Consider the following 22,494-nt stretch of genomic DNA (forward strand, 5'->3'; position numbering starts at 1 on the left):
GCAAACTGTGAAAAATTGCAGGCAGACTTTAGGAAATGGGAAGACTGGACATCCAAATGGCAGATGAAATTTAATGTACACAAATCCAAAGTGATACACATTAGGAAGAATAACCCTAATCATAGTTACCAGATGCTAGGGTCCACCTTGGGGGTCAAATCTTCTGCCCAATGGGTGGCGGCAACCAAAAAAGCAAATAAGATGGTAGGAATTATTTTAAAAAGGATGGTTAACAAGATTAAATGCCCCTGTATCGCTCTATGGTATGGCCTCACCTTGAGTATTGCATTCAATTCTGGTCGCCTTATCTAAAAAAAGATATAGCAGAACTAGAAAAGGTTCAAAGAAGAGTGACCAAGGTGATAAAGGGGATGGAACTCCTCTCATATGAGGAAAGACTAAAGAGGTTAGGACTCATCAGCTTGGAAAAGAGATGGCTGAGGGGAGATATGATTGAAGTCTACAAAATCCTGAGTGGAGTAGAATGGGTACAAGTGGATCAATTTTTCACTCCATCAAAAATTACAAAGACTAGGGGACACTCGATGAAGTTACAGGGAAATACTTTTAAAACCAATAGGAGGAAATATTTTTTCACTCAGAGAATAGTTAAGCTCTGGAATGCATTGCCAGAGGTTTTGGTTAGAGTGGATCACGTAGCTGGTTTTAATAAAAGTTTGGACAATTTCCTGGAGGAAAAGTCCATAGTCTGTTATTAAGAAAGACATGGGGAAGCCACTGCTAGCATGGAATGTTGCTGCTCTTTGGGGTTTTGTCAGGTACTGGTGACCTGGATTGGCTACCTTGAGGATGGTCTACTGGGCTTGATGGACCATTGGTCTGACCCAGTAAGGCTAATCTTCTGTTCACTATGCCACCATGATGAAAGCCACAAAAAAAGCAGTATCCAAGTCCCCATTCCCTTCCCCTTCCCTTCAGAACTAATTTGACTTCCTCCAAACTGTGGTCACAAGCATTTAGAAGATGCCAAACTTGCCCTTTTTTGTGAGGAAGGAGATTGGGGCAGTATCATGGAGGAAGAAAGGGGGAGGGGGAGGGATCTGGCACCACCAGATGTACACACTAAAGGAGGCACCACTTAACTTAAACACCCCCAGCTTCACTGAACTGAGAAACTCAGAACAGGAGCAAAGTAGCCAAGAAGACCAGCAGCTTGTGTGAGACCATTTAACCACCTGCCAGGAGTTTGAGAATACTGGTTTACCATCTTATATATGATAGAGCTCAGCTTTTGTGTTTCTATCTCCGCCTGTTAGTGAATAGTCATAACCCACTCATCTCTGGATTCATCTGCTTATGACAAGAAAGGAAGTTTGAACTGTTCTTTTTGTTCTATTCCTGTTCATCCACCTGCTGTTCCTTGTCTGTGCTGTAGCAGCATTTGCTACTGTGTTGGAGAGGGAAGCTTGTATTGCTGTTGTGAATGCTCTACCTGTTACATAGGGGGCAGTGTGTGTATGGGAAAGATGTTTGAACTACTGGTGCCTGACCTGTGCCTGATCTGTGCTGAGGTAGTGTAGAAAAACTTGTACAGTGATACCTTGGAATCCAAACGCCCCATTACTCGAACAACTTGAAATCCAAATGAAAAATTTGAGCAAATTTTGCCCTGGAATCCAAACGCCCTGCACGTTGTTCATGTGTGTTTGTACCCCGGAATCCGAACGCTGCTTTGGAATCTGAACGCCCTGCACGTCATTCGTGTATGTTGGTGTGTATGTTTCCCCAGCACTCGGGCTACCCATACATCATTCAGTTCATTGTCGGAAGCTGTAGTGAAAGCATCTCGTGTGATTTTTGCCTTTGTGTGGTGTAGTGAGGAAAATACTGTACTGTATTATTATTATTTGTTAAAATCCAATGTATTTACTGTTAAAATTTGAGTTTGTGGGACCCAGGAACGGGTTAATCCAGTTTCTATTATTTTAAGTGGGAAAAACTGTCTTGCAACTCGAATGGGGTTCTGGAACGGATTAAGTTCGGATCCCAAGGTATCGCTGTATTGCTGAAACCTCTGTTGTGCTTTTTCACTGGCATTGTTAGATCCGATATGTAATACTATAAATAAGAATATACGTTTCCTGTCAGAGGTCAGCTGTATTTTCTTTCCTGCAGATGGGCCTTTCTCTTACCATTTTTCAAGGTCATTCCTTTCCACTCTTCAACTCCAATAACATCTGCCATGTCATTAGATTAATATGTACAGATCCATAAGCATAGAAAGACCACATTAACCCTCTAACAATCTACTACTGCTGACTGTTCAAAATATAACGGGATCTGTTTTATGGCTTTACTGCTTTTCCTTGGGGGCTTATTTACAAGATTACTTAGTGAAAAATCTGCTTATAAAATTTTTGAGTTCAATATTCAAAAGATAAACATCTTGTTATGCTGGGTGGATACGCTATCTGGTTTTCTTTAACTAAATGTTCATAAATATGTCTGGCTAGGTGGTAGCTTTGTAAAATACTCAGTTAAAGTTTAATTGATTGGGTTTTTTTCACGACTCTATTTCAGTTTAGCAAAAACTATTGTCCTAGAGCAGGGGTGTCCAACCTTTTGGCTTCCCTGGGCCACACTGGCCGATAAAAATGTTTATGGGGCCGCACAATTGCGCAAACGCTGCAGCAAGACAGAGGAAGGAGCCGGCAAGATGGTAAACACCCGGGGGCAGCAGAGGAAAACACTGCATCGCCCTCGACCAGGGCCGCACAAAATACTTCACGGGGCCGCATGCGGCCCTTGGGCCACAGGTTGGACACCCCTGTCCTAGAGGTTAACCAGATAAATCTTCTGAATATCAACCCCTCCTTCTGTGAGTCTCGTCTAATGAAGATCTAACAAATAGTTGTCCATACTGTATTCATGCTGTGTTTCAGAATGACATTCGCATAGGGCTCTAATGAAGATATGTTTTTCAGTCATTTATGCTATTATTCAAACTTATTGTGTATCAGGGTGTATCAGCTTAGCAGCATTCCCCAGTTTATTTAGATATATAGCTGTGGGAACTGCTTGCTAAAACATTTCTATATATTGCTATCTCCTTAGAAATCACATTAAAATCTGCAGAATCAAGGGGTTATCTTATTTATTTTCCTTGGAAGCCAATTACAGTCCCTGAAAAGTCTTCTGAGTGTTTCTTGAGTCTCACTTTGTATAATGAGAGAAAATAACCAGATTAGCCTCTTGTGATTGACTACTTTAATTTTTCCTTTATTGACTAATCACAGGTAGGAGAGAAACACCTGTGATTAGCAGAAAACGAATAAAGCAGTAGTCCCAAATGAAAGCTATTTACCTCTGCTCTTTTATTACTTGAGTGCACCGTATTATAGATAAGTGCAGTAACATCTAATATAATAAAACCCTTACCCTCGCATTTGCAGTTGCATAATCCCTGCCTCTGTGATTTGTGCCTCCGTAGCCCATTTGCGGCGCGTGCGGCGGTTTGAGCAACGGCGAGAGCAACGGCAGGAGAGTGTCCTTCGGCCTGGACTAAGCAGCAGGGTGCGGGTGTTGCAAGGCATCCGGCTGCTACTGCTATACAGGAAAGTGGAGGGGGAGAGGGAAAGGGGACAGCTTTGGGGGCAGGGGTGTGCTGGGGGGCAGGCAGCAATCTTGGTTTGCTCGGGGGGGGACAGAAGGGGGGCATGGAGAGACAGACAGAAAGAAAGACAGACAGACAAGGGGTCAGGGAGAGACACAGACAGAAAGAATGACAGACAGAGGGCCAGAGAGACAGACAGACAGCGGCCAAAGAGAGACAGACAAAGAAAAAAAGACAGACAGCGACCAAGGAGAGAGAGAGAGAAAGAAAGAAAGAAATAAAGACAGATAAGTGGCCAGGGAGAGACACCGACAGACAGAAAGACAGACAGACAGCGGCCAAAGAGAGAGAGACAAAGAAAAAAAGACAGACAGCGGCCAAGGAGAGAGAGAGAAAGACAGACAAACAGAGGGCCAGGGAGAGACACAGACAGAAAGAATGACAGACAGACAGGGAGCCAGAGAGACAGACAGAAAGAAAGACAGACAGCGGCCAAGGAGAGAGAGACAGAAAGACAGACAGACAACGGCCAAGGAGAGAGAGAAAAAAAAAAGAAAGTGCTACTGCTGGACAGGGGGAGTACATAAGAACATAAGAAGTTGCCTCCGCTGAGGCAGACCATAGGTCCATCCTGCCCAGCGGTCCGCTCCCGCGGCGGCCCATCAGGCCCATCGCCTGAGTAGGCAAGGGGTGGTGGTGGACAGCCGAGGAGAGAGAGAGAGACAGAAAGAAAGACAGACAGACACATCTATTCTAGCACCCGTTAATGTAACGGGCTTAAAGACTAGTATAAGAATAATATTCAGTCACCCATGACACAACCCCTGCATTCACCCTAGCTACAGGAATAACATCCAACAACAGGAATAATATATGGTCACTGACAGCACATACTTCATTATAAGAATAATATACAATCACTAGTCTTTAAGCCCGTTACATTAACGGGTGCTAGATGTCTGTCTGTCTGGGTTTTTTCTTCTGTCTCTCTCTCCTTGGACGCTGCCTGTCTGTCTGTCATTTTTTCTGTCTGTGTCTCTCCCTATGTCCTTAGTGCCCTCAGTGCCTCCTTGCTATGTCCTTAGTGCCCCTTCCTATGTCCTTAGTGCCCCTAGTGCCTCCTTCCCATGTCCTTAGTACCCCTTCCTACGTCCTTAGTGCCCACAGTGCCTCCTTCCCATGTCCATAATGCCCCAAGTGCCTCCGTACTGTGTCCTTAGTGCCCCCAGTGCCTCCTTTCTATATCATTAGTGCTCCTAGTGCCTCCTTCCCATGTCCCCATCAATATCTTCCAGACTTTGTGCACCCCTTCCCCATGCCAACCTGTCTGCCTGCCTCCCATCCCCCTGAGGAGCATATTTCCATTAAAAAAAACCCCACCCCCTAAAGCCAGCCTGCCTGCCTCCTTCCCATCAAAGCAGCATGTTTCAATTTTATCCCACCCCGTCACCCCGAAGCCAGCCTGCCTCCTTCTAATGTTTCCATTTAAACCCCCCCCCCCCCGAAACCCCCGTTGACTCTCCCAGCCGACTCTCCCACCGCTAGACGGCCGTCAAATCTCCCGGCTCCAGCAGCATCCGAGGCACAGTAAACACGCTGCTTCGGGCCTTCTACTGCCCTAATTTCCTCTGCTGCATCTCTGATGATGTCATCAGGGACGTGGCAGAGGAAATCAGGCCAGTAGAAGGACGCGAAGCAGCGTGTTTACTGTGCCTGGAAGCTGTTCTAGCTGGGAGGTTTGTGTTCGTCTGGCGGTGGGAGGTGCGGCTGGGAGGGTCAATGAGAGTTTCGGGTGTGTTGGGTAGGGTCGGCACCGGGGGGGGGGGAGGGGGAGTCACGGCGTGTTACCTGCTGTGAGTCAGGCCGGAGCCGGGAAGTCCGCTGCAAGATAAAGAGAGAGATGCATGGTAAGCGCGCATGCGCACTCTTGTGGCCACAGCCCGACAGATCAGAACTCAGGGAACACGGGGTAAGAGTGCGCATGCACGCTTAGCATTTTATTATTATAGATGAACTCCCTATTCGTTCTGTCCCTTCCATTTTTATTTTGACTTTGATGTAATTTGAATCTTCCCCTCCCCCAGTGCCTATTGTATCTCTACTTTGTCTGTATCTTTGTCTAGTCTTTATGTTGCCATATTTTACTTTTTTTTTAAATTATTCTTTTTTAAACTCCACTTTTAACAATTGTAAACCATCCAGATATTTTTTTGATGGTCGGTATATCAAACTGTAAATAAACTTGGAAACTTACTGAATAGATGTGCAAAAGCTGGACTGGTGTATAATACAGGGGAATATTCTGAGATGTCCCCATTTTTGTTCAATAGTTTACTGACCTCAGAATACAATCCTTGACAATGGTCATTTGGGAGAAGTATCCAACAAATCCTAATGAGGAGATCCAATGTCCTGTTTTTTTACTCTCAGCTAGTAAGTATTAAAGAATTTGTCCTCTAGGTACTCATCCAAACCTTTTTTAAATGAAGCTATAGTATTAAGTCATTGTGCATCGACTGAGGAAATGCTTTCTTAAATTTGTTTTAAATCTGCTACTCATGGAACTTTTCTTATTCCTAGCATTTTATGAAAAGGTAAAGAGCAGAGTTACCATATGGCTCCAGAAAAGGAGGATGGATTGAGACATCCGGATTTTATTTCCATTGCTTTCGCAGGCACCCTCACAAGTTGTTGGAATGACACTAGCTGCACAATGAAGTTCATTTGGCAATATGGATTTTCTGAAGCAGCCTTGGTGAAACACGTCATAATTCATCTGTATATATTTTTCACTAAACAAATGGAATTTGTGGATTTGGGCAGTATCACTAGTTCAATGAATGGAAGTAGTTGAGACAAGCTATTGGGAAAATTTCTCGGGCAGTGGTCTCTTTGATAACACTTCTGAGCACTTTGAAAACACAACATATAAGCTGTGTTTAAGTAATTGAATACTGAGTTTGAGTTTGATTTCGATGCTTTCATAGTATATTTGCTCGGCATATTGTATTTTGATTTTCCCATTGGTTTGATTGGAACCCTAGTAAAGAAGCATTCTCTGATTCCTTGTTTCACACTGCTCTTGATTTTATTAACTTCGGATTGCTGACAAGGATGTATAGGATAAAAGTAGCCGACACATCATTTATGGAAGAGAATGTTCTTGGAAAACAAAATAGGCCTAGCCATAAGGTCAAATGGGATACATCCTAGAATTTTAAGGAAGCTTAAAGTTGTTCTAGTAGCTCTACTGAAGGACCCGTTCAATAGATCTTTGGAAATGGCTGTTGTTCTACAAGACTGCTGTGCAGAAGTGGTTTCTTCTTTTTTTTAAATGGTAATGGGGAGGAAGTTAAAAATTACGGCTTAAATATTCTGATATTCTAAAAAGGGCGAACAGAATGCTAGGAATAATTAAGAAGGGGATCATGAACAGATCGGAGAAGGTTATCATGCCACTGTACCGGGCCATGGTGCGCCCTCACCTGGAGTACTGCATCCAGCACTGGTCGCCGTACATGAAAAAGGACACAGTACTACTCGAAAGGGTCCAGAGAAGAGCGACTAAAATGGTTAAGGGGTTGGAGGAATTGCCGTAGTGAGAGATTAGAGAAACTGGGCCTCTTTTCCCTTGAAAAGAGGAGACTGAGAGAAGACATGATCGAAACATTCAAGATAATGAAGGGAATAGACTTAGTAGATAAAGACAGGTTGTTCACCCTCTCAAAGGTAGAGAGAACGAGAGGGCACTCTCTTAAGTTAAAAGGGGACAGATTCCGTTCAAATGTAAGGAAGTTCTTCTTCACCCAGAGAGTGGTAGAGAACTGGAACGCTCTTCTGGAATCTGTTATAGGGGAAAACACCCTCCAGGGATTCAAGACAAGGTTGGATATGTTCCTGCTGAACCGGAACGAAAGCAGGTAGGGCTCGTCTCTGTTAGAACACTGGTCTTTGACCTGGGGGCCGCCATGAGCGGACTGCTGGGTGCGATGGACCACTGGTCTGACCCAGCAGCAGCAATTCTTATGTTCTTATGACATCACTGAGGAAAATTAATAAAAGCATCTTGAATCTGGTGGGTTGCAGGATCAGAGAGGCAGCATGATTTTAGCATAGGGTTTCATATCGGACCATTCTGATAGCGTTCTTTGTTTGGATAACCAGAGAACTAGATCGGAAATAGATGCTAGAAGTAATTTCAATAAAGTTTTGATACTGTTTTATACATGAGGTTCATAAATAATCTGAGCAATCTAGATGAGGAACCTAAAGTGAAGGACTAGAATAGAAGCCAGCTAAGAAACTCCAGTCTCAATCTCATCCAATCACTGCCAACACACTTAGGAATCTTCTCTTGACCCTTACACTATCTCCATCACTGTTTCACTTCTCCTCTCATCCACTGTTATCCAGAGTCTGTCTCTGGCCACTGCTATTTAATATATTCATAAATGATCTAGAAACAGGGACGAAGTGTGAGATAATAAAATTTGCAGATGACACCAAACGATTTAGTGGAGCTTGGACTAAAGAGGACTGCGAAGAATTGCAAAGGGACTTGAACAAACTAGGGGAATGGGCGACGAGATGGCAGATGAAGTTCAACGTTGAGAAATGTAAAGTATTACATGTGGGAAGCAGAAACCCGAGGTACAACTATACGATGGGAGGGATGTTATTGAATGAGAATACCCAAGAAAGGGACATGACAATGAAGCCAACGGCACAGTGTGCAGCGGCCACTAAGAAAGCAAATAGAATGCTAGGTATAATCAAGAAGGGTATTACTACCAGAACGAAAGAAGTTATCCTGCCGTTGTATCAGGCGATGGTGCGTCCGCATCTGGAGTACTGCATCCATTATTGGTTGCCGTACTTTAAGAAGGATATGGCGTTACTCGAGAAGGTTCAGAGGAGAGCGGCACGTCTGATAAAAGGTAAGGAAAACCTTTCATACGCTGAGAGATTGGAGAAACTGGGACTCTTCCCTGGAGAAGAGGAGACTTAGAGGGGATATGATAGAGACTTACAAGATCATGAAGGGCATAGAGAGAGTAGAATGGGACAGATTCTTCAAACTTTTGAAAAATAAAAGAACAAGAGGGCATTCGGAAAAGTTGAAAGGGGACAGATTCAAAACGAATGCTAGGAAGTTCTTCTTTACCCAACGTACGGTGGGAATTTCCTGCTGGAAAAGAGGATAGAGGATTACTGCACAGGTCCTGGACCTGTTGGGCTGCCACGTGAGCGGACTGCTAGGCACGATGAACTTCAGGTCTGACCCAGCGGAGGCATTGCTTATGTTCTTATGTTTTTCCTATAATATTATTTTCTCCTCTGCTCCACACACTTTTGTTCCTCCCATTTCCCATTCTGTATGGTGTACGAAACCTTAGCCATGGAAGACCCTCCAGAATATGCTACCTATGTTTTTGAATCCATTCTACTGAGTGCCTTTGGCAATAACCTCATTTTCATGCTTATTTCATACATTTCAAAAATTGCAGACCTCCTTCCAGTCTGCTTTTGCATTTATTGAACAAGAATTATGAGAGAGAGGTGCATACAATAGATATAGATGGGCACTTTCAATAAGATAGCTAAATCTGAGTTTAGACTTTTGTGGAACGCTTCCAAAAATCCAGTACCAAACATGATCATTTTAAAAACAGGAAAACATCTATCTTTTTGTTATCAAAATGCACTTTTCTTAGATGTGTTTGTACACAGTGCATCAATTTTTCTTTTAAATTTTATCTTTTTTGATAACACAATCATAATGAAATAAAACAGTATCAATCATACATCAAACCATATGTGAAAATAACATGAAATAAAATTACCGTATATCATTCTTTCAACTGTCCACAATCATTGAGGGAGGAGTGTCAAAGATCAAAGACTATTTTACTCCATAGTTTTCTCAGGAAATAATCAGGCAGCTTGAAGTGGACCCAACTACTTAACTAGGAGCACTATCTTGGCTACTGATAGGGGTACTTGCAGTTATCAACTCCTTATCCAAGATAAATCTTGATAACTGTGCGGAATCAAAGAAGATATATCTAGCTCTTTTAAAATTAACCAAGCATTTACATGGGAATCTTAATACAAATGTAGCTCCCAGTTTTAAGACCTCCTTTCCTCTTCTTTTGTGTAATCCTAAAGACATCTGGATACATTCTTATTTTCTGATTCAGAAACAAAACATCTTTATATTTAAAAAATAACTTTAAGAGCCAATCTCTATCTGAATCTAAAGCTAATTGAACAAAAAGTGTGGCAGAAGTTAACTGCTTTTTTTTTTTAGTTCAATCATTTTTATTAATATTTTTGTTACAGAATATAACAGACAGTGACCATGTAGCTATGAGATAACCCAGCAGATTGCATATACAATCGGTCAGTAATATAGCTTCAAGTACAGAAAGTAAAAAAATAACATAACAAAACATAACCCAACTAACAAACTGATCAGCTGTGTGTACAGATCATTAATGATCACATGAGATTAAGAGAATATAAGACCACTAAGAGTATCACTGAAAGTTATAGTATGGCCTATATCAGTGATTCCCAACCCTGTCCTGGAGGAACACCAGGCCAATCGGGTTTTCAGGCTAGCCCTAATGAATATGCATGAGAGAGATTTGCATATGATGGAAGTGATAGGCATGCAAATTTGCTTCATGCATATTCATTAGGGCTAGCCTGAAAACCCAATTGGCCTGGTGTTCCTCCAGGACAGGGTTGGGAACCACTGGCCTATATAATTATATAGACAATGAAGAGGAGACAAGAAATCAGGCCATGAGTTCAGGGGTTCTGGCTCACCAGGACAGCATGCGGTAAACCAATTGCCCCATCACAGAACAGTGGTGCCCACAGTTTTGTAAACTTCCGAAGCGAATTATTACGTTCAGCAGCAACTCTTGCATACCTAGCGTACAAACAGTGTTTCACCACTCATTATATGAGACATTAGAAAAATCTTTCCAATTGGATAAAATGATACGAGTAGCGATTAGTGGGACATCTCTGAGATAACTGATTCCTGCGTGAGATGTATGGTGGAAATCAGGTACGAATATGTGAATGGAACATTGCTACCCATCAAAGAGGTTATGTGATACCAAATCTTGTCCCAAAAGTCCTTCAACAAAGGGCACTCAAAAATCATATGTTTCAAAGATCACAAAGCTAGTTTGCATGACCAGCAAAGGCCCTCCCCTTTTGTATGCTGTAGTTTCGATAATTTTTGTGGTGTCCAATACGCTCTGTGTATTAAAAAGTAGTAAGATTGGTATAAAGCAGCTGAGCTAGTAATTTTATACGGTAACGTCCATATATCTTCCCAATCATCTGACTCCAGGACAAAATCTAACTCTCCATGCCAAGTGTTCATCAACTTATCTGGGAGATGTATTTTATGAAGTCTTAATACTTTATAACAATTGGAGGCCTCTTTTTTATGAAAGGCAATTTTAGTACAAAGGGGCAAAAGATCTGGAACTAGCCATGATCTATCCTTCGAGTGTATAAGGTTGTGAAGTGCATGCTTGAGTTGCAACCATTGGAAAAAGCCCAAAGGTGGCAGTTTATACAGAGAGCACAATTTGTCATAGGGTATCCAATTATTCCCGTCATAAATATGATGTAGAGACCAAATTCCAGAAGATGTCCAAGTTTTCCAATTTACAACATGTTGTTGTATTTTAATGTCAGGGTTGCACCATAAAGGTAAATACATAGATCTATTCCATTTGGTATTCAAAAGATCTTTTACATTTTGAATAGCTAGTTTATAGGAATCTAATACATAATCCTTAGTCTGTATCCTCCCAGCAGTTGATACAAAGGGCAGATATGACAATTTTGTCCACCTATATAATTCCTTGTCTAGCTCCATCCAGGATGCATGGTACTCAGTTTGGTCAGAGTGAAGTATCCACCGTGAGCCCTGCCTAAGAAGGAAAGCAGAATGATAATTCCTAAACTCAGGAAAATTCACACCTCCATTTTTACGCGACTGTTTTAGTTTACATAACGCTATTCTGGGGATTTTGTAATTCCATAGAAACTTAGTCAATAATTGGTCAATTTTATTGTAAAATGTTTTTGGAAGAAGAATTGGGAACATACTTAGAGGATAAAGGATTTTAGGTGTGATTACCATTTTAATCGACTCTAGTCTCCCCCACCATGTAAGATTCAATGGCGACCATCTCTTTGTCAATCTAGTGATGTTATCTATAATATCAGTGGATATAAATGTTATGGTATCTTCAATTGTATTCCCGAAATGCAGTCCTAAATACTTTAATTTGTCATTGGTCCAGCGAAAATTGTAGTCCACCATATCATTCTTAGTAACAAATTTATTGAGAGGCATTAATTCTGTTTTGGAAGTATTCAATTTATAACCAGAATTTTTGGAATAGGCTAATATAGTCTCCAGCAACTCCGGAAGTGATTGTGGGTTGGTATATATCAATATATCGTCCACGTATGCAGACATCTTAATTTCAAGTTTACCACATAGTATTCCAGAGATAGAAGAATTCTGCCGAATGGACAGCAATAAGGGTTCTAAGGCAATATTAAACAAGAGAAGGAAGAGAGGGCAACCCTGTCTCGTTCCTCTAGAAGGGCGGAATGAAGAAGACTGGATATTATTAATTTTGAGTACTGTGGTCGGCGAGCTATATAGAACTTTGATCATTGCTATAATCTGATCATTAAAGCCAAACCAAATCAAAGCTTTAAACAAGTAACTTCATTCTACACGGTCAAACGCCTTTTCAGCGTCCAATGCCAGAGCTATGTATGGTTGCGGTGAAGTAAATACCCTAGTGTTATCACTTGCCATACGTCCCACCATAAACCCATTTTGTTCAGGCCCTATAATACTAGGTAATACTTGCTGCAAACTATTGGCTATGAGTTTGGCATATATTTTGGCATCTACGTTAATTAACGACAAAGGTCTGTAATTTTGTACTAAAAGATGATCTTTTCCAGGCTTAGGTAATACTATTATACTTGCTTCCGTGAAAGACCCTGATATATTCCCAGTATCCAGGAAAAAAGTGTATAGTTCTAGTAGTACGGGGACAAGAATCTCCTGAAATGCACAGTAAAATTCGACCGTAAAACCGTCCAGACCCGGCGATTTCTTTTTAGCCATAGCTTGCAAGGAGTTTAAAATATTTTCGTGCATGAATGGAGCTGTAAGAAACTCATTATCTTCCGAAGATATAATGGGATGTAAAATAGAATCATTCAAGAATATCTCAGATTTCTGCGCAGGCAATTCTGTCGTATATAGCGTATCATAGAATTGTTTAAATTCATTAATAATCTCTACAGGATCAGTTAACACAGTCCCCTGACTATTTGTGATAGCATGAATAGTCGATTTTTATTCCCGTGCTTTTAAGTAGTTAGCAAGTCCGCTCCTATTATTATTACTGTGGTAAGTCGCCGTTTGCATAAATAGAGAATTACCAGCTTGAGTACTTAATAATAGATTATATTTGAGCCGAACATCACGTAGCTCCGCTAAAATCGTCATACTATCAGGACTATTTTGATGCGCTATTTCCAAAGCTTGAATCGTTCGTTCAAATTCCAACAATTGTTTCATATCATTTTTCTTTTTATTTGCCTGATACGCTATGATAATGCCACATAAATAAGCCTTACACGCATCCCATATATATATCCAACTTGTTTGTTCAGGCTTATTATTGGCAAAGTATTCTTTTAACGCTGAAACGATGAGGTCCTTGAACTGAGTATCTTCAAGTAGCGCATTATTAAATCTCCAGGAAGATTTTTTTGAGTCCTGTGCTATATCTAGTAAATGCAATTCTATGGCTGCATGATCTGAAATAGAGATTTCATTTATTTTTGCCAAGGAAATATTCTTTGTTAGCGATTTACTGATGAGAAAGTAATCCAAACTGCTCTGATTCTGACTTCTCTATTAAATTTGTCAAGTCCAAGACATACATCTATTGCAGGTTCCTGATGATCCTCCGGAGGTTTCTTCTTTCCCAAGGAAATATTGTAAATTTTTGAAACTGGTGGAAAAGAATTTCGTAGAACTTTCAGAACCTCCGAAAGATAACGTTCAAACATATCCAATGCTATAGTGATGAATGATTTAGGAAAATTGATCAGTCTCAAATTTTGTATCCATGTTAAGTTATCCAGAGCTTTCATTTTAAAGTTAATATTATCATTATCTTTTATAAGGAGTTGAGTTTGTGCTCCCAAAACTTCCAATTTTTTTTCTTGTAAAGTTACAGTTTCGGTAAGTATCCCAGAACAATGGGTGGATAACGTTTGCAATTGAGATCCCCAGGGAAATCTGTAAAGTTGAAATTGCTTCCCAAATAGAGTTTAAATCAATAACTGAGGGTTTTTCCAAAGGAGCTAGTAAGCTATTAAATTTTAAATCCTTAAGTTGCACAGTACCTGCTTGCAAATTTGGTGATGGTAGTGGTAACTCTTACCGTTCCCCTATCTATTCCAGGACTTCACGAAGGAAGCAGTAGGGCCGTTGGATGAGCATGGAATAAAGGGAGTACTAAAGGAGGACAAAGCCATCAATGACAAACTGAACACATTTTTTGCATTTGTATTTAGCGAAGAGGATATATACAATATACCAGAAGACTACAGGCTATACACAGGAAACGAAGACGGGAAACTGATAGGGTTGACGTTAAGTCTAGAAAAGGTATGCAGGCATATTGATAGGCTTAAAAATGATAAATCCCTGGGACCAGACAGCATCCATCCGAGGGTAATCAATGAACTGAAAGGGGTTATATCTGAACTGCTCCAACTAATAGCCAATATGTTAATCAAATCAGGAAGGATTCCGAAAGCCTGGAAAGTGGCGAATGTTACGCCGATCTTCAAGAAAGGTTTGAGGGGAGATCTGGGAAACTACAGACCGGTGAGTCTGACCTCAGTACCGGGAAAGATGGTAGAGGCGCTGATAAAGGACTGCATCATTGATCACTGATGGACACAATCTGATGAGGACCAGCCAGCACTGCTTCAGCAAAGAAAGATCTTGCTTGACGAATTTACTGCACTTCTTCGAAGGAGTAAACAGGCAGATAGACAAGGGTGACTGGGTCGACATTGTATATCTGGATTTTCAGAAGGTGTTCGACAAGGTCCCGCATGAGCGACTACTTTGAAAAATTGCGAGCCATGGAATCAAGGGTGAAATACTCATGTGGATTAAAAACTGGTTGGCGGATAGGAAACAGAGAGTGGGGGTAAATGGACAATACTCGGACTGGAAAAGTGTAACAATGGAGTGCCACAGGGTTCGGTGCTTGGGCTCGTGCACTTCAACATATTTATAAACGACCTGGAAATTGGTACGATGAACGAGGTGATTAAATTTGCAGACGATACAAAGTTATTCAGAGTAGTGAAGACTCAGAAGGATTACGAAGACCTGCAACGGGACATAAACACGCTCAAGAAATGGGCTGCAACATGGCAAATTAGGTTTAATGTGGATAAGTGTAAGGTGATGCATGTCGGTAACAAAAATCTTACACACGAATACAGGATGTCCAGTGCAGTACTCGGAGAGACCCCCCAGGAAAGAGACTTGGGAGTACTGGTAGACAAGTCAATGAAGCATCTCCGCAATGCGCGGCAGCGGCAAAAAGAATGCTAGGAATGATTAAGAAGGGTATGACAAACAGATCATCAAGTTTCAATTTTCTTTATTTTTGATATACCGTCTATCAAAACAAGTGTCTAAAGATTATAAAGAAAACAGTTAAAATAAATAAATAAATAAAAGCAATATTTTATCAAATATTAAAAATCCTAGACAAATTTAGGTTAACGTACATGAAACAGAAGGAAAGTAGGGGACGGAAAGATTTTTAAAATACATCGAAGTAAAATTAATAAAAAAAGAACGGTAAATGGGAAGTGGCAAAAACATTAGGATGGGAATCACTTCAAAAGAAGTATTAGATGTTTCAAAGCTTCACAAGAATCAAGGGATTAGAAGACGGAAGCTGATACTAAAGAGTAAAGGCATCTTTAGAAAGGAAAGTTTTAAGTTTGGCTTTAAATTGTTCAAGTGAATTCGCTAATCGAACGTCTATTGGGAGGGCATTCCACAGAGAGGGGGCGGTGACTGAAAAGCTGGATTTGCGAGTAGTATCATAAAACAGTTCCCGTACTATTGAGAGTAGATTTTGATTATTAGATTGGAAGGCCCTAGATGATGAGTAAGGGATCAAAAGTTTATCTATGAACGCCGGTTGGTTAAAGTTTTTTGTTTTAAAGGTGAGGAGGAGGAGTATTTTATTGGTGAGGCGATGAGTGATAGGTAGCCAATGTGCTTTGTGGAGGAGAGGAGTGACATGGTCAAATTTTTTTGCATGATAGATTAATTTAACAGCAGTGTTTTGCAATAGTTGTAGACGGCGGATTTCCTTCTGGGTTATACCTTGATAAAGGGCATTGCAGTAATCTATGGTTGAAATTACTAGGGAGTGAATCAGGATATTGATAGAGGGGGGATTGAGAAAAGAAGAAATAGAACAGATGAGCCTAAGCTTGTGAAAACATTTCTGCATAACTACACTTTGTCGATGAAAGGTGAGGTCACTGTCTAGAATGACTCCAAGAAGTTTAACTTTACTATCTGTTTGAATTGAGAAAGAGTTGATACAGATGGGTAGACATAGATGTTCATCTGGAGAGGGCGAGAAAAGGACACTAGTAGTTTTAAGAATGTTCAGTGAAAGTTTGTTATGCCGAAGCCTGAGTCTGATTTTATTGAGTTTTTGATTAATTTCTGTTATTTCATCAGGGGCTGTAGGATTTAGGGGGCGGAGTAGTTGGATATCATCAGCATATGTAAATGTTTCTGTACCGGGCAATGGTACGCCCCCACCTGGAATACTGCATCCAGCACTGGTCGCCGTACATGAAGAAGGACATAGTACTATTTGAAAGGGTCCAGAGAAGAGTGACTAAAATGGTAAGGGGCTAGAGGAGTTACCGTACAGTGAGAGATTGGAGAAACTGGGCCTCTTCTCCCTTGAAAAAAGAAGACTGAGAGACTGAGAGATCTTGAATGTTTCGATCATGATCGAAACATTCAAGATAATGAAGCGAATAGACTTAGTAGATAAAGACAGGTTGTTTACCCTCTCCAAAGTAGAGAGAACGAGAGGGCACTCTCTAAAGTTAAAAGGGGATAGATTCATACAAAAGTAAGGAAGTTCTTCTTCACCCAGAGTCGTAGAAATTTGGAACGCTCTTCCGGAGGCTGTTATAAGGGGAAACATCCTCCAGGGATTCAAGACAAAGTTAGACAAGTTCCTGCTGAACCAGAATGTACACAGGTAAGGCTAGACTCAATTAGGGCACTGGTCTTTGACCTAAGGGTCACCGCGGGAGCGAACTGCTGGGCACGATGGACCACTGGTTTGACCCAGCAGCAGCAATACTTATATCCTTATGGAGCAGTTGTGTTGAAAGGGCTGTAGAAACCCTCCAGACTGCTAGTTCTTCTTCATCTTCCTCCTCCTCGCAGCTCTCGGAGGCAGCCGCCACACTCTCCTTATTCCCCCTTTCCTGCAGCTCCAGGCGGGGGAGTGGCTGCGCCGGCATGTTGCATTCCTCCGGAGAGAGACTGGTCACTTCGAAAGAGGTTCTGGACCCCACGCCGAGGACTTTCCTTCCGGTTCTCTTTGGGGCCCGTGTTCGACGAACGCATCCATTGGGGCAAGTAATTGCTGCAGCCCGGGTTCCACAAGGAAAACCTGGATCTTAGATTTCCACTTTACCATAGTTTTTAGTAACAGGCACGATGGCGTCCAGCCTAACGCCTTCAGGCCACCATCTTAGGTAGGCTCCTCCCTCGTGCGTCAATCTTTTTTAATCATTTTCAGAAAAAATAACATTCAAAAAAGTCATTGGGATGTAAGAAGGGCCAACATTTTTAGTAGACTGGCCACCCAGACATCCCAGCAAAGCAATGGGGCACTGCAGTGAACTTCACATAAAAAGTCTCAGCTTCACATCTCACTATAGCCTCCTTATAGTGTAATGTGAGCCCTGCAAAAATCAACCAAAACCTACTGTACCCAACTGTACACCACAACAATAGCCCTTACACTTACAGATATCACCTACATGAAGGTACGATAGTTTTGGGTGGGTTTTAGAAGGCTCCCAAGTTCCATCACAAGTGTACTAGTTAGTGTGGAATATGGGCCAGGGTCCTCATCTAACATAAGAGTCCACCACAATGACCATTAGGCTACTCCAAGAATCTGTTTGCTATTCTAATAGGATTGGCCGTAACATCTGAAGCTGTCATGCAGGCAGGTATGTACTGTTTCATTCACATCTTTGGGGTGGGTGGGGTCATGCCTTCATCCCTCCAGGGGTCTTTTAGTCAGTTTGGACAGCTTTTTGGTACTTATTTGTTACTGAAACAGGTCTAGCCTCAAACGCCCAAATTGTGCCTTGGATATTGCAAAAAAACCATTCAAATTTTAAGCTCTCCCTAGTCCCGCCCAAACCACGCCTGCAGATGAACAGCATAGAAAATCATCTACAAAATGGGATTTTGAAAATAGCAATTATGACGATTTGGAGAGAAAAACATCCATCTGCCCCTTTATGTACATTTTTCTTTTTTGAAAATGAGCCCCATACTGGGCATACAGAGTTTGCTCATGAATATTTTTTAGGGATATCATGAAAACTTGGCATGTTTGCAGCCCTTGTGGCAGTAGTGTAGCCAGAGAGAGGATCTGGTGTGAGACAAAGGGGAAAATGGGTGGACATTAAATATACCCTCGATCCCCACTCTCACCCCTGCCCCACTCCTCTGAATGACTCCTCCTCAGACTCGAAGTTTAAAAGAAATTATAAGTACCTTACTTGGCAGGGATCCCCAAGCCCTGCCAGTTGAAGATATCCCCGAGGGCACCAAAAACACCTGTGTTCAGCTCAGCAGTTAATAGCTCCTTAAGCTGCCAATGCTGGCATCCATGTGCATATTCAGTTTCTGCACATGCACAGAGTACCAGCAATAGCAGCTCAGGAAGCAGCTGCCAACTACAGGGTAAACACATGTGTTTCTGGTGCCTTCAGGGAGATCTTCAGCAGGTAGGACTTGAGGATCCCTGCGGCTACTGCAGCAGTATGCCACTGTTGGGGGGGCTGTGTCCACCCAGGCCCACCCATGGCTACACTGCTGCCCTGAGAACCGAAATTGGACAAGCTGTTCAAGTCTCTCTTCCACTCCCCATCTCTCCAGCCGCTTTCTTCTCCTCTCCTCTGCTCCCTTTAGTCTAATTTTTCCTGTCATTCCTCCCTTCAGCCTCTTCTACCCTCCACCCTCTTCTTCCACCCTTCTCTGACCCTTAACTCCTCCAGCCATTTCCTTCCTTCTACCTGTTCCCTCCTACCAATTTGTTCCTACTCTCTGCTCTCTTCATTTAAGTCATTCCTCCCTTCTATCCATTCCTCTCCAATCAGTCTGTCCATCCTCTCCCTCTCTTGCAAGGATTTTGCTCTTCTCTACACTCCCTACACCTTCTCCATCTTCACACCACTCTCTAACTTCTTGTTTCTCTCCTCTGGACTTTTCTTCCACTCCTCTACTTCCCAATTTCTAGCAACAGCAGCATCCTCTATTACAAGCAACTACCCAGACCATAGTGGTAGACTGACTACCTGATGTCTTCTGACCCAGCCCCAACTTGATCTCACTTGCAAAGAATGCCCTTAAAACTGCTCATATTTACCAAGATACATGTTATGGCTATGTTATTTCTTACCTTAAAAACCTTGTGAAAAGGTGGGTTCAAACCGAAACAAGTTTATGAATGGGATTCTTGAAGGTTACAGCCAAGGTTTGCTGATAAGCCCCTCTGCTTGCAACTCCAAATACCCTCCTCGAGTCATCCTTTCTCTACTTTGCCCCACTGGCACTACTTCTTGAGTAATTCATTTCCATCTCGTACTGCTGCTGCTACTCCTTTGATTCCCTCACACTTCAAGCGCCTTCATTTTGGCCTCCATCTCCTGCCACTGTTGCCAATCCAAAAAACAGACATAACAGTCAAATCCTTCCCTAGCTGTTTCTGAACCTTTCACTTGAGTTGGACCCTTGCTACCTGCCACTCATGCACTCTAGTCCCTGGAAGACTCCCTAGCCACAAAGACTGTCTTACACCAACTTTGGTCTTCTTTCCCTGCAGGATGCTCCCCTAGGTGCATGAACTTCTTGTTGTATTGTGGAGTCACTTTTATCAATAGTCTAACACAGGGATCTCAAAGTCCCTCCTTGAGGGCCGCAATCCAGTCGGGTTCAGGATTCACAAAGAAACAAGAAATGGTGATTCACAAGGAAATCAAGAGAAGGACACCAAAATATTTCTATGCGCCACCAAGAAATGAAAGCACAGAAAGCAAAACAAGACAGAGTCCAGGTATTCAAATCTTAAAAACCACACAGATGGTACTTCTTTATGGCATTTATTAGCCTAATTAAAATATCATGTCTATCCAATTTCTATGCTGATTACCTCTGAACAAATTCAATCTGTTTGCAGTGGCCTCAGACAAAATCCTTATATGGGAGCAAATGGCATGGCACTATCTGAGAGCATCTTGTTTTATGTATGGATAGGGTCAAGAGGCTGGATGGGTAGACAGACTAGTGGCTTCCTGACTGATATGGATAGACAGAACTGATTGAGCTGAATCAAGGATTTTGCTTGGCAGGGTGCTGTTATCTCTTCATATTCTAAATTCTCTGAGTAGCAATATCTGTTAATCATCAGCATAGCTCACTGAATATAACATACAAACATATAAGCAAGGCTTTCTTACAATGATAAAACATATATCATAGGAAACAGCCTCTAGTTATTTAATTTCCAGAATCAAAATATGCAGACAAAGATCCCTGGCTTTACAGCCATAAGATATATATTTTACCCATCAGTACCCCACCCTTCTCTCGGGAATATGGGCACTAACTGGCAAAGGATTAGTCATGAGCAGAGGAAAATAGATGGATATAAAGCTGTCTGGTTGGCTGGATAACTGATCCATATATTATATAGTTTAGTCATTTCATCCTCTGTTGTCTCAAGTACAAACTAAGTTTGTATGTATTCTGGAGAAAGGGAAATTTGTACCTGAATGTAATGTACCTTGGCTGACCAATGAAAAGAACGAGCTAATTCCAGATAAAAGCATTACATCATATCTTATACATCCAGTATACAAGATTCAGTTGTCTGTTTGAGGCTGTGGAGTCAAATCTAACTCTTCAGAGTCCTCACTATAGTACCTTTACCCTTCAAATACAGATAAGACAATGGTGTAGAGTGGAGCTGAGAGTTTCCATATCAAGCATGATACCAAGGGAGGTAATTCAAGCTCAGCTCATTACTGAAGGCTACAGACTGAGTACCACTACATAGCATGTAAAACAAGATGAAGCAGAGACCTGCAATGAAACAGGTGATAGTAAAAGATGAGGCATTTTCCACAGTCCATACAACAATAGCAGGCTGAGATTTTCTACTTACCAGTCAGTATGGGGTTCATCGATCACCAACAGGGTCTTGCTACGGCCACTCGTGGCCACCCCAGTCGTGGCAGCTACCTGCTCAGTCAAGGCGGCTGTAGTCTGCTTAACAGCATTGGAGAGTGAAGAGAAAAAGCCTCCTCCACTGCCAGAGCTGGGAGCAGGGGCTGGGGCTGGTCGTTGAGAAGGAGGGGGAGGGTCCACAGCACAAGGGGACATAGACCCTGAAGAACCTGATACAGACAGCCCAGGGCCTCCAGAGTTGGGTGGGGGAGGTGCTGGTGGATCTGGGCGTTGAAGATCTGTCATGTATCCATTGGGGAGATTGGCCATGAAATTACTGTCCGAGAGGCGACGGCGCAGGTAATTCATCATTAGAGTCAGTCAGGGCCGGGGACTCCGGCAGGGCAGACGTGAAATTACTTAAATATCTGTTTGCAAGATGAAGAATGGCCAAAACACTGCTTTGAGCCTCAGGTTTTTCTCAGATCTAATCTAATCTAATCTAATCTAATCTTCCATTTGTGAGTCGCACAAACCTATAGTTTATTGATAGGGCCCACATCAACTATCCTAGAGCAGCTCTAGTGCCAGGACCTTTCAAATTTCCTTGGGTTATAGTTATGGATGCAGCCAAGAGGATGAAATGAGTGGATAGGAAACCCTGAGCATAAGGCCAGACTGGTCAGGTACCCTCTGGATCCATCAGCTCCAAGATCAATGAATATATTTTTCAGTTCAATGCTTGAGATCACCAGGGTTTCTCCTAGCTCCACGGCCAGTAGATTAACCTTCTGATTCTGGGATCCTAATATCCTCCAGCTCCAAGAAAATCTATATAGATGAAAGAAAATCTATACAGATGACGAACTTAGATCTGGAATCCCTGAGATGCTCGTCAGTTATGGGATAATCTTTTGGCTCTTGATCACTGCAAGGCTCAGAAAATGCTATAGGAAAATTAGGCCATCGCCTCGGCTCTCCAATTCTGGAATCACCGCATATTTCCCCACAGATAATGAGATCAGTGGATCACCAACTTCCCAATACTGAATCAACGGATCGTTTCAGATATCAGAGGATCATTACCGGGTGTTCTTCAGTTCTCCTCTTCGGATATGAGCTCAGTTTATCGGCTCCTTCAAATCGAGAATCGATGACTTATTTACCCCTTTTTAGATCTATGACGAGGATGAATCGCCACTTTTGATCCCAGCGCTTCATCCACAGCTCCCCGCTCTGGGTTAAAAAAAAAACCCCAAAAAAACCCGGCAAGAGCACCCTGACGGCTTGCTGATCT

The 22,494-nt window shown here is 42.1% G+C and overlaps 1 protein-coding gene across 1 annotated transcript in view; it reads right to left on the reverse strand.

Moving 5' to 3' along the window:
- Positions 1-22,441, reverse strand: part of SYN1 (synapsin I) — a 299,454-nt gene extending 277,013 nt beyond the window's left edge. Inside the window, 1 exon segment of the mRNA XM_033924145.1 lies at positions 21,196-22,441. Coding sequence (XP_033780036.1) covers positions 21,196-21,569 — 374 coding nt within the window. The 5' untranslated portion in view covers positions 21,570-22,441.
- Positions 22,442-22,494: the final 53 nt, after the last annotated feature.

The sequence above is a fragment of the Geotrypetes seraphini genome, chromosome 1 (assembly GCF_902459505.1).
Source record: "Geotrypetes seraphini chromosome 1, aGeoSer1.1, whole genome shotgun sequence".
In the NCBI taxonomy this organism is placed as follows: domain Eukaryota; kingdom Metazoa; phylum Chordata; class Amphibia; order Gymnophiona; family Dermophiidae; genus Geotrypetes; species Geotrypetes seraphini.